This window comes from Brassica oleracea, chromosome C9 (genome assembly GCF_000695525.1).
Source record: "Brassica oleracea var. oleracea cultivar TO1000 chromosome C9, BOL, whole genome shotgun sequence".
Taxonomy (NCBI): domain Eukaryota; kingdom Viridiplantae; phylum Streptophyta; class Magnoliopsida; order Brassicales; family Brassicaceae; genus Brassica; species Brassica oleracea.
Window position 1 is genome coordinate 17,963,882 of NC_027756.1, and position 16,030 is coordinate 17,979,911.

A 16,030-nucleotide genomic window follows, 5' to 3' on the forward strand; every position below is an offset into this window, starting at 1 on the left:
TTTAATTTTATTAATAAATTAAATAATTTTAATTATTTTTTAATTATATTTTTAAATTCTGTAAAATAATAAAAACAAAGTAAATTCGTAGCTAATGTACGACCTATTTACGTGGAAACCTTACGAGGAAATGACGAGAAATAGTAAACGAGTATTTTACGAGAAAACATTTACGAGGAAATAACGAGGAAAGATAAACGAGTATTTTACGAGGAAATCCTTTCGTGGTCGTTACGTGTATTTTGCGAGGAAACACTTTCAAGGTATTTACGTGTAGTTTACGAGGAACTCGTTTCGAGGTATTTACGAGGAAATATAGCGACCTCTTTACGTAGAATATTGACGTGGTCTTTACGACGAAATGATCTACTTCGTCTTTACGACGAAATATATTATTCGCTAAGTTACGACGAATTAGCGAGGAAATATGTGTTACGACAGATAAGTAACGAGCAAACGAGGTTCCTCGCTAATTCGTCGTAATTCCTCTTTTACGACGAACTCACGAAGAAAACCGCCCTCGTTAAGATTATGTTTTCTTGTAGTGTTGGTTTTATGAAGTTTTCCAATTTTTTGGTTTTGTTTAATGGTTTAGGATTAAATTTGGCTTTCAAATTACATGGAGATTCTCAAGTATGGAGTACGATTTGTGGTTTTCACATGATTTTTTTGAATTTATTTTGTATTTCATATTTTTATCTTTATGTTCAAAATTTCTCATGTTTATATATTTTAGTTCTTCTATTATGAGAGAGTTTGGCTGTGGTTTTTGGGAGTTATATTGGAACTTTTATGTCAAATAGTTCGATTTATGGATTGTATAGACCAGGTGTAGTTTTGATCTGTTTTCATGTAGTTTTCATCTTTTATCTAAAATGGAGTTTCTATATAAAGGAGTCTGCTATGAATTTTTTTTTTTTTGAGTGAAGGCTTATATGAAACTTCTTTAACAAAACAAAAATATCTATTGTGTAGTTAAATATTTTGCTGTTTATATTCCATATTTATCGTGTAGGGAATTATCTATATTATCAAAATAGAATTACAAAAATAAATTACCCCTTAGTTTTTAAAATTATTTACAATCATATACCATTAAAGTAATAAATTTACCTACTTTTTAGTATTTTTGTCTTTTACAGTTTAATTAATGCATTTTTCTAAAATGAAGTACAACAAACTGTGTACTATTTCTTTAAGAAATATTTTCTATAATCTAGCTAAACAATAAATTATACTTAATCAATTCGAAAAATATAACAATATGTTCATTATTAAGGTTTGTTATTTTTTATTTTGGTATATTAACTATGTTTAAAAAAACATAAGTGTTATAAAAAAACATAATATAAAACACAAAATAGTAAATAATATATTGAATTATTTGATCGTATAAATAAAATATAACCATAGATAACAATTTTATTTTACATTAAAATATACATTTGCACGGACACACGGGTTATATTTTAAAAATGTGGGTGTAGCAGTTGACGGATCAAAAAATAAAATAAAATGATTCATTATAAATTTTAAAATTTATTTTGTTTAGAAACATATTAAACAATTATTTAACACATATAAATTTTAAAAATATATATTACCATTTATATAAAAAAAAAGTAACAACGAATCAAGCTAGTTGTAGTTAAATTGAGTAACAAGATGTATATCTTGCAGATATAAATTTCAAAATCTCAGTATTCGTTAAAACACTAAAACCTAAATAGAGAAATCCAAATATTATTCTTGTATTAAATTTTATGTATTAAATTAGTTGGATTAGAAACGATTATATTATGTCGGTGTTAACTTTATTTTGACGTACCGATATATATAATATTTAGAAGATACTAATAATCTGGATAATGTTAATCACTCGTACAAAATGTTAAATTTTCTGAGAGCAGAAAACGACAATATGTCTTTAATCGACCAAAGGCTTTTAACTTATGCTAAGTCTTTAACTAAAACAAACTACAGTTTAAAATCTGTAATTAATATTTGATAAAATTAATAAACACGATAAATTAATAAATTTCACTAGTTCCGAGTTGTATCAATATAAAATATAACACAATTAATAAGATAATAAAATAATAAAATAATAAATTTTTGAAAAAGTTTTATGTAAATATATAGTCATAATGTAAGTATAAATTAATAATTAATGTATATAAAGTTGTAAAAGTATAAACAATATGTTTCATAGATTTTTTTAGGGAAAGTTCCACAAATACCACATTCGTATTACCACTTTTCATGTTTACACTAATCACTTTTACCTTCACTTTTAATGAAGGGTAAAAAACACTTATACTTCTAGGAGTAATTAATCTAGACTTAGGGTTTAGAGTTGAAAGGTGAGATAGGGTTTTTGGAATGTGAAATTTAGGATTCTAATAAACATATAAATAAATACTTAAAAAATATAAAATTATTTTTTTAAAAATAGTTTCAAACATAATTTTCGATTTTCAAAAAGAAATTTTGAAAAAAATAAAAAAATACTAAAAAAATAAAAAAAACAATTCAGTAAAAAATATTTATAAAAAAGTTCGAATTTGAAAAAGTATAATTCGAAAACATTAAAAAAAATTTATATTTTTTTAATTTTTATTTATTTATACAATGATTTATTATATATATAGATAACAATGGCATAAGAGTCTTTTGCCACTTAATGAAGAAGATATTTTTGAAAATGTCATTTTAGTGGTGGTAAAGATGAAAAGTGGTAACATGAAAGTGGTAAACATAAAATTTTCTCTTGTTTTTATTCATTAATGAATTCTATCTTTAATTTTTCTAAAAATGTCAACATATTTTGATGATATTCTGTCATTTATATTTAAAATGTATCTACTTTTACAATAATTTTTTTATACACCACATAATCAAATAATAATAACACACGTTTTGTATCTATAAAATTTAATGGGGAAATTCTAACTTTACCTCAAATTTAATACAATTTTTTAAATTTATCTTTAAATGATAACCATTTTATAAATACTGTTAGTTTATTATGAAAAACAAAATTAACCCTCTTAAATCATTATAAATAATTAAAAAGTATTTATAAAATTTTATAAACTCAACCTTACCCCTTAAATGCTATATCATAAACAATAATCACTAAACTTTAAACTCAAATGTTAAATTATTTTTGATTGATTGTATTTTTGAAAAGTGATATTCAATTTAGTGTATTTCAAACAATTTCTCTTTAATCAGTACATATACCGTAAAATCAAATATTTTTTTATTTTTACTAAAAACGTACATATCTATAAAATATTTTTTTTTTGGAAAACTAATAACTCTATAAAATAATAAAATACCATAGTTCCAATATTATTAGTTTACAGAGGTTTTAGTGTTTAAAAAAAAAAAGATTTGTACTGTAATAGATAGAAAACAATTCATAAAGTCAACGTACCAGAGGAGGGTGGCTACGCTTAGATCGTAATAAAACAAAACTATCCAGGAAGACACGGTGCGGATGATTATAATTCCGCCGCATATAACAGTTGACGCAGAGATCAAACGTGTCGCAAACACATTGCGATTCAAAGCACGTTACACACGTAAAGTACAAACCAATGAGAGGCTGGAGGCACGTGCGGCAACCGATGGTCCGCGTCCGAGCCACATAGTAAAGCGTCAAGACCTCCCAGAAGTCAAGCTGGCCGTCTCTGTTTCGGTCGAGCTCCTGAAACATCTCGCGACGGACCCAAGCTAAACCGGTGGTTCTACACAAGAAGTCGGTATACTCTTGAAAGCTGACACGGCCATTACCGTCACCGTCCATTGAAAGGAAAAACTGCCATGCCAAATTCTGTTGATCCGTGGAGCCGTTGTTGTAATAAGCAATTGCCGCTTCATTGAGCTCTTGCATTGTTGAGAAGGTTGTTGAAAAAGATAAAATGAATGAAGAATCTCTTGTGGATTTGTTTTTCAAAAAGGAAAAATCTCTTGTGGATGTTATGAAGAGGAGACTTTTGCTTAGGCCGATTGTCAACGTCTTTACCAAATACTATTTCTCATTTGTTACATCAAGACCATGTAAACTCTATTAACTAATAGAATGTTGTTAAAAAAAAATGTCCTTTATTATGCTAAACACGTCTACATTGAAGTTCAATAAACCAACTGTAAGCTTTTATTGAATTCTAGATTAGTTGTAGAATTCATTAGAATTGAGTGAGTTGTATATTACTTCCTCACTGAATCTTTTCATATATTAAGCTTAACTCACTTAAAATCCCAGCAACTCGTAAAAAAAGAAAGAATAGTTGATTATAAAAGGGTAATCTGGAGGAAAAAAAAAAGAAAACACTAACCGATCTCAAGATGAAAGGGAAATAAGGCTGGCATAAAAGATGTATAAGTATATGGATGCATATCAAGGTAAAAGAGCATCTGATGCTTTCAGAGAATATTTAATTCTCTCATAAGCTCTTCATCTCGGGGACCTAATTATGTTGGACCTCATCATTCCGATCAAACATTTGAATTTTTGACGATCGAATTCCTCCATACTCAAGAGATACGTTGGCAAACAGTCTTTTGTATGGTTTAACTATACATATGATTTTATATACATCATTTCCACGACATAGTTTCCTTGTAATCGCCTGATTCTTACTTTATTAAGAGGATATTTCTTAAAGGTATCATCAAATTCTTATAACTTGTAGATATGCAGACTTTAGATTCAACAACTAGCTCTGTTTGTAGAGACCAAATAATTATCAAACGTAGAAGCTTGAAGCTCGACAATATACATGAATACAATCTCTAATATCTCGTGTTAACAAGGTTCAAATTAAAGTTGTAGAGTTTTGCGGAGATCACGGGAGCATAAAGACGTTTATATTATCGCAGATTACTCCTCGAGTACAAAGACATTTGTATCGATCGCCTTAGATGTGTTTTTGGGGTACAGAGATGGACCGGTATACTAGTGACGTTTCGAGATATGCATATATCTTTATAAGAAAATACATGGTGCATAGGATATGTACTATCAGTGTGTTGATTATCGCACCGTCATTTTCACCGTCGTTTTTCACTATTGGTTTCTTATTCTATTTTAAAATATTTTTGATATAATTAGTGATTTTTTACAATGAAAACCAAAACTGAAATTGTTATACCATGTATAGTTTTTTATATTTATTTTTAAGAAACAAATACCTCACACCAATCTCTTATTTAAAAAAAAAAATTTGTGAGACAATTTTAGTAGTTTTAATTTCATTACTAAATTATTATCATAAGTATCATAATGAATGTTTTCTATTTTTGGCATTTAATAAGTAGTATTAGTTACCATCTATAATTCCTTTTATAATATCACGCTTGATTATAAAATATAGAAACCAAACTTACTTTACTTTTCACTAATATATTTTTTCTAACAAAATATTTGATTAACTAAAAATATATGACATGAGTTGCAGCAAAAGATCAAACTCGAGTTACCCATAAACAACACACCTGCTAAGTAACCAACTCAAACGACCGATCTTTGTACGTGTTCGTAGGGCTGAGCACAAAGCGAGTACTCGCTACTTTGCATGTACTTGCGACTTGACTTGCTTTGTATGAGTAATAAAATTTTCGACTTGTATTTGACTTGTTAAAAACGAGTATTTGATATTTCGAATACTTAATAAAAAATGAATTACTTGCAAGTTACTTGTTCCGCTCAATTAATTACTATTTACGAGTATTTGTGAACTATTTACGAATTTTTCTAAGTGTTTAAGAACTAATTACTAAATAATAATCTATTAGAAATAGACATAAAAGTTTATTTTATTTATTCTACTTAACATAACAAGTGAATTACTTTAAACGATATATTTGTTCATTTTATAAAAAAAGACAAATTAAAAAATATATGAATATTTTGTTATATAAAAATTGTATAATTTTTATGATGACAAAAATGTCTTCTCTAAACAACTAACAGGTAATAACAAATCGTGTAGTTAAATTTTTAATACTTGTTACTATATAATACTTTACTAGATGACAATGTATATTTAAAAATCAAGACAGATACGAAACAAGTAATAAGTATAAGAAGAGTAATGAGTATTTGTGTCCAATCGTAAACGTAAGTAAAAGAAAAGACAAATATTAACAAGTATTTAATAGATCATGTAACAAATAGCAAGTAATAAAGCAAGCAACGGGGCGCAACGAGTCAAGTAATAAAAACAATAATGATACTTGATACTTGAATTGGTCTTGCAAGTAATGACAATTGTCGACTTTTTATTTGTCTTGACAACACTGAGTACTTGAATTTTCAAGTCGGGTACGAGTCAGAGTCAAATAACGAGGTTCAAGCGAGTAACGAGTAATGATGGTCAGCTCTACGTGTTTGCCCCTTCAAATTATATAAGACTACCCGCCCCAAAGCGAATGTTTGATGTGCTTGTACCAAAGATGGCTCTGTGAACAACTCAAATTCTTAGATCTAGCTAGTAGCATTGGAACAGTTCAAGTTCTTAGAGATTTATTTTAACTTGTAAATTTAATAGCTGACAAAAGTTTTCACAACTTTAATTACACTCATAAGCCGGGAAACATTTAGAATCATACGTAGTATTGCGAATGCGTGTATTATCTGATCTATATCCAAACCTAAGTTTGTGACATCGTAGTTTAAACTTATATTTGGAATGAGAGTACTAAAGCAAACAAAATATTAAAGAAAAACAATTGCAAATGTGAAAAAGCTCTTATTCTTACTGATGTCTCAAAGATGCTGAGATTCATCGGTAGTACGCCATTTGTCTAGATGACATAAATGGAGACGTGGCAACAGGTTTCTTCTTAGTCTTCTTCTCCACTTTGGTTTCAGACCGAAGCCAATTTTCAACCACAGAGAGCAAATTTGGGGATGTTTCTAAATCCTTGATCTCCTTCAGTTTAGCAGAGAGCTTCAGCTCCCCTCCATGGATATAGGCCAAATGACTAGCCCATGTCTCTAGTCCGTCAAAAATATGAGTTGCATATACAATAGTAGCTCCTCTCTGATTAATAATAATAATAAAAAAGTAAAATCAGCATTTGATGTTTCTAACCATAATCTCAGGCCCCTCAACGCAGGAGTAATCCTTAAATCTGACTCTGTTGGCGTGAGGAGTAATCTTTATTATGTTCCCGTTTTATATAACCTAAGAGATTGGCTTACCTGTTCACATTCTTCTTTAAAGAATTCCAACAAATCCATCCTAGCAACAACGTCTAGGTCCACAGTGACCTCGTCCAGTAATAATACCTGTGATCAGAAATCATATTACAATTTACCGATAGACAGAAAACAGAGACCAAGATGAATGAACTCTGTAGCTTTAACGCCAAGAGATCACAAAATCGATGTATTTACCTTGAATGGATGTAAAAGACCCATGCATATCTGCACTCGGCGTCTCTGCCCATCAGAAACCTTATGCATACGCCACTTAAGATTGATATCAAGAAGATCAATCAGTTTCTCTCTTCTCACAGGATCAATCCCTTCAACTGCTTGGAAAAAAAAAACAAAAAAAAACACAAGAAATCAATTAATTAGTGTCTTCAAGCGAATAGAAAAGCATCATGCAAGGACAGAGAACACCACCTCCAAATATCATATGCTCTGCTGAGAAATCTCCCTGGAGAGGAATCTCACCCTATAATTCAGAAAATATCACAGAATTAGAAATAAAACATATAGAACAACACGGTGTTTTAACAAAACATCAGATGTTAACTGACAGCGGAACCAGCGGTTTTGCTCCAAGAACCTCCAAGATAAGACAAGTCACCACTACAGACAAGGTCTGTGTCGTGAAAAGCAGAGCGATTCAGGACTTGCACAATGTTCTTCCCTCCAACCATATGCTTTCCAGCCAAAATCTTCAATAAAGTCGTCTTGCCTGACAAAATCAGAGAATGTAGAATCTGTTTATATATAATCACATGATTAAGGAAACTTAACCAATACAAACCGAAACTAAACCGGTAAATCAAACCCAATGATCCCAGCAGAACCAAAATATCTATATCATGAGTGTCTCAAGCTAATCTCCAAAAACTAATAGCCGAAATTCAAACACTATCGAGACGGAATCAAATCTATAATTGCAAAATCGATCTAATTAGAAAGGATTAATTTACCAGATCCATTAGCACCAACCAAGAGGCAGCGAGATCCGGCGGGGAGATCGAGGCTGAAATCGAAGAAGATAGGATCTTGGACATCGTAAGAAAACTGCATTCCGTTAACCCTAATCGCACCGTCGCTTCTGGCCATCGCATCTTTCTCCGCCATTTTTTGAGGATCAAACGGTCAGATAGAGAGAAAGAGAGAGAGAGTGTGTGTGTAAGTGTGTTTCGTTATTTTACTCGGTGACCGACGATTTTCCCTCCTCCGTTAAGTCTGTCATTCTATTTATATATACGTAGACATTAGAATTAGGCCACGTCATGTGCTTTTCTGTCCATTAGATTTACATACTTTACAAGTCTTTCCTCAATGGTCATACGTTTAACCAGCAGGTCGCTGACACGTCAGTGAATTCTGCTCATCGACAATAAAAAAACAATAAAGCGACAGCTTCCTAAAACAGATAGATGTGTTCCCATTGTTATGGAAAAAAGAATTTGTTACAATCCGTTCCGCTCACTCTTATCCCGGCTTACAGCTTTGCATGGCACTGATCCTAATTTCTCACATGTGAACCCTCACTAACTCTCCTATGTAACTTATTGATGCACTTGACATTACTCGAACCCAAAACCTAACCCTTTAACAACACTAGCACATGACGAGTTATCACCAATTGATATGCATGTCAATTGGTGACAACTCGTCTTGCGGGAGTGCTGTTAAATGGTGAGGTTTTGGCTTCGAGTAACGCCAAACGCATCAATAACCTAATTATAGAGTCAGAGAAGACTCATAATGGAAGGGTTGGAGTCGGTGTTCTGCAGGCCTGTGAGCCTAGGGTCTTAGTGAGTGGGACGGGTTGTCACATAATTCAACTGAAAGCATAAGAACCGATCCTCTCTCTCCTTCTCTCTGACTCAGAAATCAGCACCAGAGTCGAATTTATCTTTTATTTTGCTTTTTATTTCGTGTGCTTAAGAGCACCTCCAACCATTGATTCACTCAATGAGTATCTAAACAATTAAATTAAAGAACAATTAAAAAATTAAGAGAGTAACAAAAAAAATTATCTAAAAAGTGATATTATCAGGTTTTTATTACAGATGTCACCATTTAATAGATTCATTTTTAAAACAAAAATTAAAATACCAAAATCATATTCAAATACTATTATATGTTATAAACCATATTGTGGATGTCCATAACCGGGCCGTCTATAACCGGCTCATCCGTTAGAGAGAGAGAGAGAGTCGGCGTAGAGAGAGAGAGACGGCCGGCTGGTTTCCTTTTCTCTTGGCCGAGTTTCCTTTTCTCTTTATACTTATGGTTTGTACTCTTTCTTATTTGTAGTCTTTCCATTATTCTATGACGGTTTATCTCTCTTGTATTTCCCTATATATAAAGGGCACCTTATGTTTATGAATAAGAATAAGAAACTATTCCCCTAAGTTTCACAACACGTTATCAGCACGATTCTCTAAAACCCTAAGCTAAAAGTCCCGACCTAAACCCTAGCTCTCGGCGATAAACCCTAACCGGCGTAAACCTCCATCCCGATCGTGAATCTTCATCCCGATCCTTGTTCGCGACCCGATCTCAGCTCGCGACAGATGATCCAGCTTGTTCCAGCTCGCGACGATCCCAGCTTCAGCTCAGCTTCAGCTCGTTCGCGTTCCCGATCCTCAGCTCGTTCGGGACCCGATACTCAGCCCGTTCGCGAGACACAATCTCAGCCAGTTCAACGCGACCCGATCTCAGCTTCAGCTCGCTCGCGACCCGAACAGCAAGCAATCTGTTCGCGACTCGATCTCAACGCAGTTCGCGACCTTCTCTCGTTGGTGGTCCATTCAACCCGATCGGAGGTTGAGGTAATCATTGAAACCCTAATTGAAACTAATGATAAAACCGAAACCATAATGAGTAATGAATCGAAACCCTAATGATTAAATCGAAACATAATGATCTGAATTGAAAGCCTAAAACATTAAGCCCTAGCCGCATATATGCATATCGCATACTATGCATGAAATCTAAAACCCTAATGCTAAGACATGTTCAATCTAAACCCTAACTAATACTTGAAATTGAAATTGAAATTGATTGATTGATTAAATATGTTATGAAAATTGAATATGATCACATAGAATCCGTATGTTAGGCTTGCTAAAATTCATGGTTGAACTTGATTGTGTGATTGAAATCGTATACTTGAAATTGAAATAGATTAGTTGATAAAACCGATTGAATGTTTTGAAATTGAAACCGCATTGTTTGTTTTCATACGACCAGCCTGTTTATGTTAAAACCCTAAATCACCTAGATAGAATATAACCTTTGAATAAACCGATTGTATGAACCCCTTGATGCTTGATTGTTTGATTGCGGTTACATGTTTCCATTCGTATGAACACTTAGAAACCATTTGCTAGGATTGCACCATACATGTATAACCAAATGGATTGTTTGCATCATTACCATATAAACTGATTGCATAATATAACATATAGAAACCAAATGCTAAGCTTGAACATATCTCGTTTGGCCGCGAGGCTTGTTTGAACATTACATCTCCGATTGTCTTGCTTACATCATCTAAATATAATCGCATGAACATTATAAATTTTAAAGATCTAAAGAATAAAATATATGATTTCAGATGTCGAAAATCAACAACTTGGATTTTGCTGCCCTAAATCTCTCGGGAGATAATTACTTACAATGGGCACTTGATGCTAAGATCATCCTGAAATCAAAGAGACTCGGTGAATGTATCACCGAAGACAATAATGCTAGTGAAAAAGATAGATACAAAGCTATCTTGATTATTCGCCATCATCTAACTGAGAATCTCAAAGATCAGTATTTGACTATTGAGAATCCTTTAGACCTTTGGACAGAATTGAAAGCAAGATATGATCACCAAAGAACGGTGATATTACCAAAGGCTATGTATGATTGGAGGAATCTCAGAATCCAGGACTATAAGTCCGTGGATGAGTATAACTCAGCCCTATTTAAGATAGTTTCTTAATTGAAACTGTGTGGTGAGGATATAACGGATAAGGATATGCTAGAGAAAACCTTTTCCACCTTCCACACAAGCAATGTGTTGTTACAACAACAGTACCGTAAGAAGGGCTTCACGACTTATGCTAATCTGATCTCTTGTCTATTGTTCGCTGAGCAAAACAATGAATTGTTGATGAGAAACAGTGAATTGAGACCTCCTGGATCAACCCCATTACCTGAAGCACATGCGGCCGCAGAGGCAAAGAAAGAGTCTAACCACTTCCAGAGCAATGGCCAACACGGTCGTGGCCGTGGAAGATGGCAAGGACGTGGTTGGGGCCGAAACTCTTTTGGTCGTGATCGTGGCCACTATAACTCCTTTGGCCGTGGCCAAGGAAACTCCTATGGAGGCCGTGGTCATGGCCGAGGCCATGGTACCTCTTTTAAACGACAAAACTCGACCAAATCCGTGTGCCATAGGTGTGGAATGGGTAACCATTGGGCTAAGACGTGTAGGACTCCCAAACATCTTGTTGACCTCTATCAAGAGAGTCTGAAAGGGAAGAATCCTGAAGCTCATATGATCTATCAAGATGGTGAAGATGATTTTAATCATGAACGAGATGATCTTATGGATTATGAAACTTCGGATTGTCTAAAAGAATCAAGTTGATTTTTGCCATCTAAACTTTTGTGTTTTGTTTTGTGCTTTCTATGTTTTGTTATTTCTTTGAACTTATTTTTATTAAAACTTAATGAATAAATGATTTTGATATGAAGTCTCTAAAGTATCATTCTATAAATCTTGTTTTGAAGAATGAAAGATAACATGGATATATTCGTGGTGGACAGTGGGTCAAGCCGTCAAGCCACACGATCTTAAGAGACAAAAGATACTTCATTAATCTAACACTTAAAAACGCCAATATAAGTACCATTGCAGGTATAGCCGGCCTAATAGAAGGCTACGGCCAGACCAACATATTGTTGCCTAAGGGTACGCATCTAGAGATATATGATGCATTATATTCACTCAGCTCAAAGAGAAGCCTATTGAGTTTTAAAGATATCCGAATGAATGACTTCCATATTGAGACTAGGGGCGAAGGAAACAAAAAATTCCTTCAGATCATTGAAATCGCCCAAGGCCATAAGAAAGTCTTAGAGACTATACCTGCACTCTCTACTGGTCTTTACTATGCCAAGGTCAGTATGATAGAGGCTAATGCCACAGTAAACAAAGTGTTCACCGAAAATTTCACTCTTTGGCACGACCGACTTGGCCATCCCGGTTCAAACATGATGCGAAAATTAATATTGAATACAAATGGGCACACATTGAAAGAAAGAAGAGTTATCCCTAATAATCTCACATGTGTAGCATATTCACAAGGGAAACTCATTGTTAGGCCATCACCAGTTAAAGTAACTAAGGAAACAATAAACTTTATGGAAAGAATACAAGGAGACATCTGTGGACCAATACACCCACCTTGTGGGACGTTCAGATTTATGGTCCTCATTGATGCATGCACAAGATGGTCGCATGTATGTCTATTATCAACCCGCAACTTGGCGTTTGCGAGGTTACTTGCTTAGATAATTCGTTTAAGAGCTCACTTTCCAGACTTTCCTTTAAAGACTATATGTCTTGATAATGCTGGTGAATTCACGTCCCAAGCGTTTAATGATTATAGTATGTCCATGGGGGTAAGTGTAGAACACTCCGTGGCACATGTACATACACAGAACGGCTTGGCCGAATCATTTATCAAACACATACAACTAATTCCTAGACCGTTACTTATGAGATCAAAACTCCCGGTCTCAGCTTGGGGACATGCGGTTCTACATGCAGCCGAACTGATACGCATCAGGCCATCTAGTGAACATAGATATTCCCCATCACAATTGCTCACGGGTCACGAGTCAGACATATCCCATCTTAAGACATTTGGATGTGCCGTCTATGTACCAATTGCACCACCACAGAGAACAAAGATGGGACCTCAAAGGAGGATGGAGATATATGTTGGATATGACTCTCCCACGATCATTAAGTACCTTGAGCCAACTACAGATGATTTATTTAAGGCCAGGTATGCGGATTGTCACTTTGATGAATCCTAATCAATTATGTCTTGTCTGGGATACAATGGAACAGAAAAAATGTCGACATTGATGATATATTTGCATACAAGGTAGCACTTGAAATCATGGATATAAACGAGGATCATGAACCCACGTGTATCTTAGAGTGCACTCAACGATCAGATTGGATTAAATGGAAAGAAGCTATAAACGTGGAGTTAAACTCTTTAAAGAAGAGAGATGTCTTTGGACCAATAGTCCGGACACCATATGATGTTATACCAGTTGGATATAAGTGGGTCTTTGTGATAAAGAGAAACGAACATGGTGTGAGATATAAAGCACGGCTTGTTGCACAAGGATTCTCACAGAGACCAGGAATAGACTATGAGGAGATTTACTCCCATGTGGTGGATGCTACTACTTTTCGATTCCTAATAAGTCTGGCTATAAGAGAGAAATTATACTTGCGGTTAATGGATGTAGTAACTGCATACTTATATCGTCCACTGGATAATGAGATATATATGAAAGTACCAGAGGGTATTGAATTGAAAAAAAAATCAAGTTCTCGAGAACAACATTGTATAAAGTTGAACAAATCACTTTATGGACTGAAACAATCAGGTCGAATGTGGTACAATAGACTAAGTGAGTACCTAGTGAGAGAAGGATATAAAAATGATCTGATCAGTCCTTGCATATTCATAAAGAAATTCGACAAAGGCTTTGTGATCATAGCAGTGTATGTTGATGATCTGAATATCCTAGGAACCTCTGGAGAAATCTCCCAAACAGTTGAATATCTTAAGAAATAATTCGAAATGAAAGATTTAGGAAAAACAAAGTTTTGATTTTGATTACAGCTTGAGTACATTAGAGATGGAATCCTTGTGCATCAAATGACATATACAGAGAAAGTACTCAAAAGATTTAACATGGCCGAATCTCACCCATTGTCTAGCCCCATGGTCGTGAGGTCTCTTGGTCTGGACACAGATCCATTCGGCCCTAAGAAGGACAATGAAGAATTCCTTGGTCCCGAAGTGCCATATCTCAGTGCCATAGGAGCCTTAATGTATCTGGCCAGCCACACTAGGCCAGACATATGTTTTGCCGTGAACCTACTGTCTAGGTTTAGATCTTGTCCGACCCAAAGGCACTGGAACGGGATTAAACATATTCTTCGTTACCTACAAGGAACGAAATACTTGGGTTTATTTTATACTAACCAACACAAAGAAGGATTAGTTGGCTTTGCTGATGCAGGTTATCTCTCGGATCCACACAATGCTCGATCACAGACAGGCTATGTCTTTACACACGGTGGTACAACCATATCATGGTGTTCCATGAAGCAAACGATCGCGGCCACATCATCCAACCATTCGGAGATATTGGCCATTCATGAGGCCAGCCGCGAGTGTGTCTGGTTGCGGTCCATGACCCAACACATTCGAGTTGATTGTGGGATGTCCGAAGGGAAAGATGCACTGACCATAATGTACGAGGTCAATTCCGCATGCATAGCTCAGCTTAAGGATGGTTATATCAAAGGAGACAGGACGAAACACATCCTACCTAAGTTCTTCTTCACGCACGAGTTACAGAAAGCCGGCGAAGTCCAAGTGGTACAAGTGCGTTCAAGTGACAACTCAGCTGATCTATTCACCAAGTCACTTCCAACATCAACGTTCAGGAAGCTCACGCATCAGGTTGGGATGCGTAGACTGAAAGACCTTCAGTGATGTAGAGAACAGGGGGAGTAATACGTGTTGTACTCTTTTTCCTTCACCATGGTTTTGTCCCATTGGGTTTTCCTGGTAAGGTTTTAATGAGGCAACATCCAAAGCGTATTACAGTCTCTATATGGTTATGACATCCAAGGGGGAGTGTTATAAACCATATTGTGGATGTCCATAACCGGCCCGTCCATAACCGACCCTTCTGTTAGAGAGAGAGAGAGAGAGTCGGCGTAAAGAGAGAGAGAGACGGCCGGCTGGTTTCCTTTTCTCTTGGATGAGTTTCATTTTCCCTTTATACTTATGATTTGTACTCTTTCCTATTTGTAGTCTTTCCATTATTCTATGACGGTTTATCTCTCTTGTATTTCCCTATATATAAAGGGCACCTTATGTTTATAAATAAGAATATGAAACTATTCCCCTAAGTTTCACAACATTATATGAGCTTTGAAACCTTTTTTAAGAACCTACACCGATGAGGGTGCTCTAAAGCCGTTAAAGGCATTAGTCTTAAAGTTTGGAAGTATATTGAATGTGATTGATATTGGGGAAAACTGTTTTTTTAGAACAAAAAAATAGTAACTATGTCCCTTTAGACTAATCTATATTTTGTGTCATATTTTTCTATAATACCTATTAATATTTATGAAAATAATTTTAATAAATAGTTTTACAAACAAAAAAAATTTAGAAAAATAGTAACATTTGTTAAAATACCTATATGAACTTAATGGTATATTTTCCAGTTATAAAAAAGTTAAAATTATAAATTTCAGATTATGTTCTAAAAAAAGTAGAAATGACATTCTACGAAGTAGAAAACGAAATCTACTTTTTTCATTGAATCTACAATGTTTAGAATACGTGATCTACGTAAATAGGAGTATTCTACAAATATGTAGAATACACATTCCGCGCTTAACCTACCATTCTAAAATTCTTAGAAATCAAAATCTACACATTAATCTAATTCTAAAACATGTAGAAACCGACTTCTACAGATTTACTA

General features: G+C 34.2%; 2 protein-coding genes across 2 annotated transcripts in view; both read right to left on the reverse strand.

The window, feature by feature from the left end:
• Window positions 1-3,978, reverse strand: part of LOC106314472 — a 19,736-nt gene extending 15,758 nt beyond the window's left edge. Inside the window, exon 1 of the mRNA XM_013752339.1 lies at window positions 3,443-3,978. Coding sequence (XP_013607793.1) covers window positions 3,443-3,901 — 459 coding nt within the window. The 5' untranslated portion in view covers window positions 3,902-3,978. The remainder of the gene's footprint in view (window positions 1-3,442) is intronic.
• A 2,546-nt stretch (window positions 3,979-6,524) lies between these two features.
• Window positions 6,525-8,435, reverse strand: LOC106313863 (ABC transporter I family member 21). Its single transcript, XM_013751784.1, has 6 exons — window positions 8,185-8,435; window positions 7,783-7,943; window positions 7,646-7,697; window positions 7,412-7,548; window positions 7,217-7,303; window positions 6,525-7,055 (listed from the first exon to the last, which is right to left on the reverse strand). The coding sequence occupies exons 1-6, from the start codon at window positions 8,336-8,338 to the stop codon at window positions 6,795-6,797; spliced, it is 852 nt and encodes a 283-aa protein (XP_013607238.1). The 5' UTR covers window positions 8,339-8,435; the 3' UTR covers window positions 6,525-6,794.
• Between the last annotated feature and the right edge of the window lie 7,595 nt (window positions 8,436-16,030).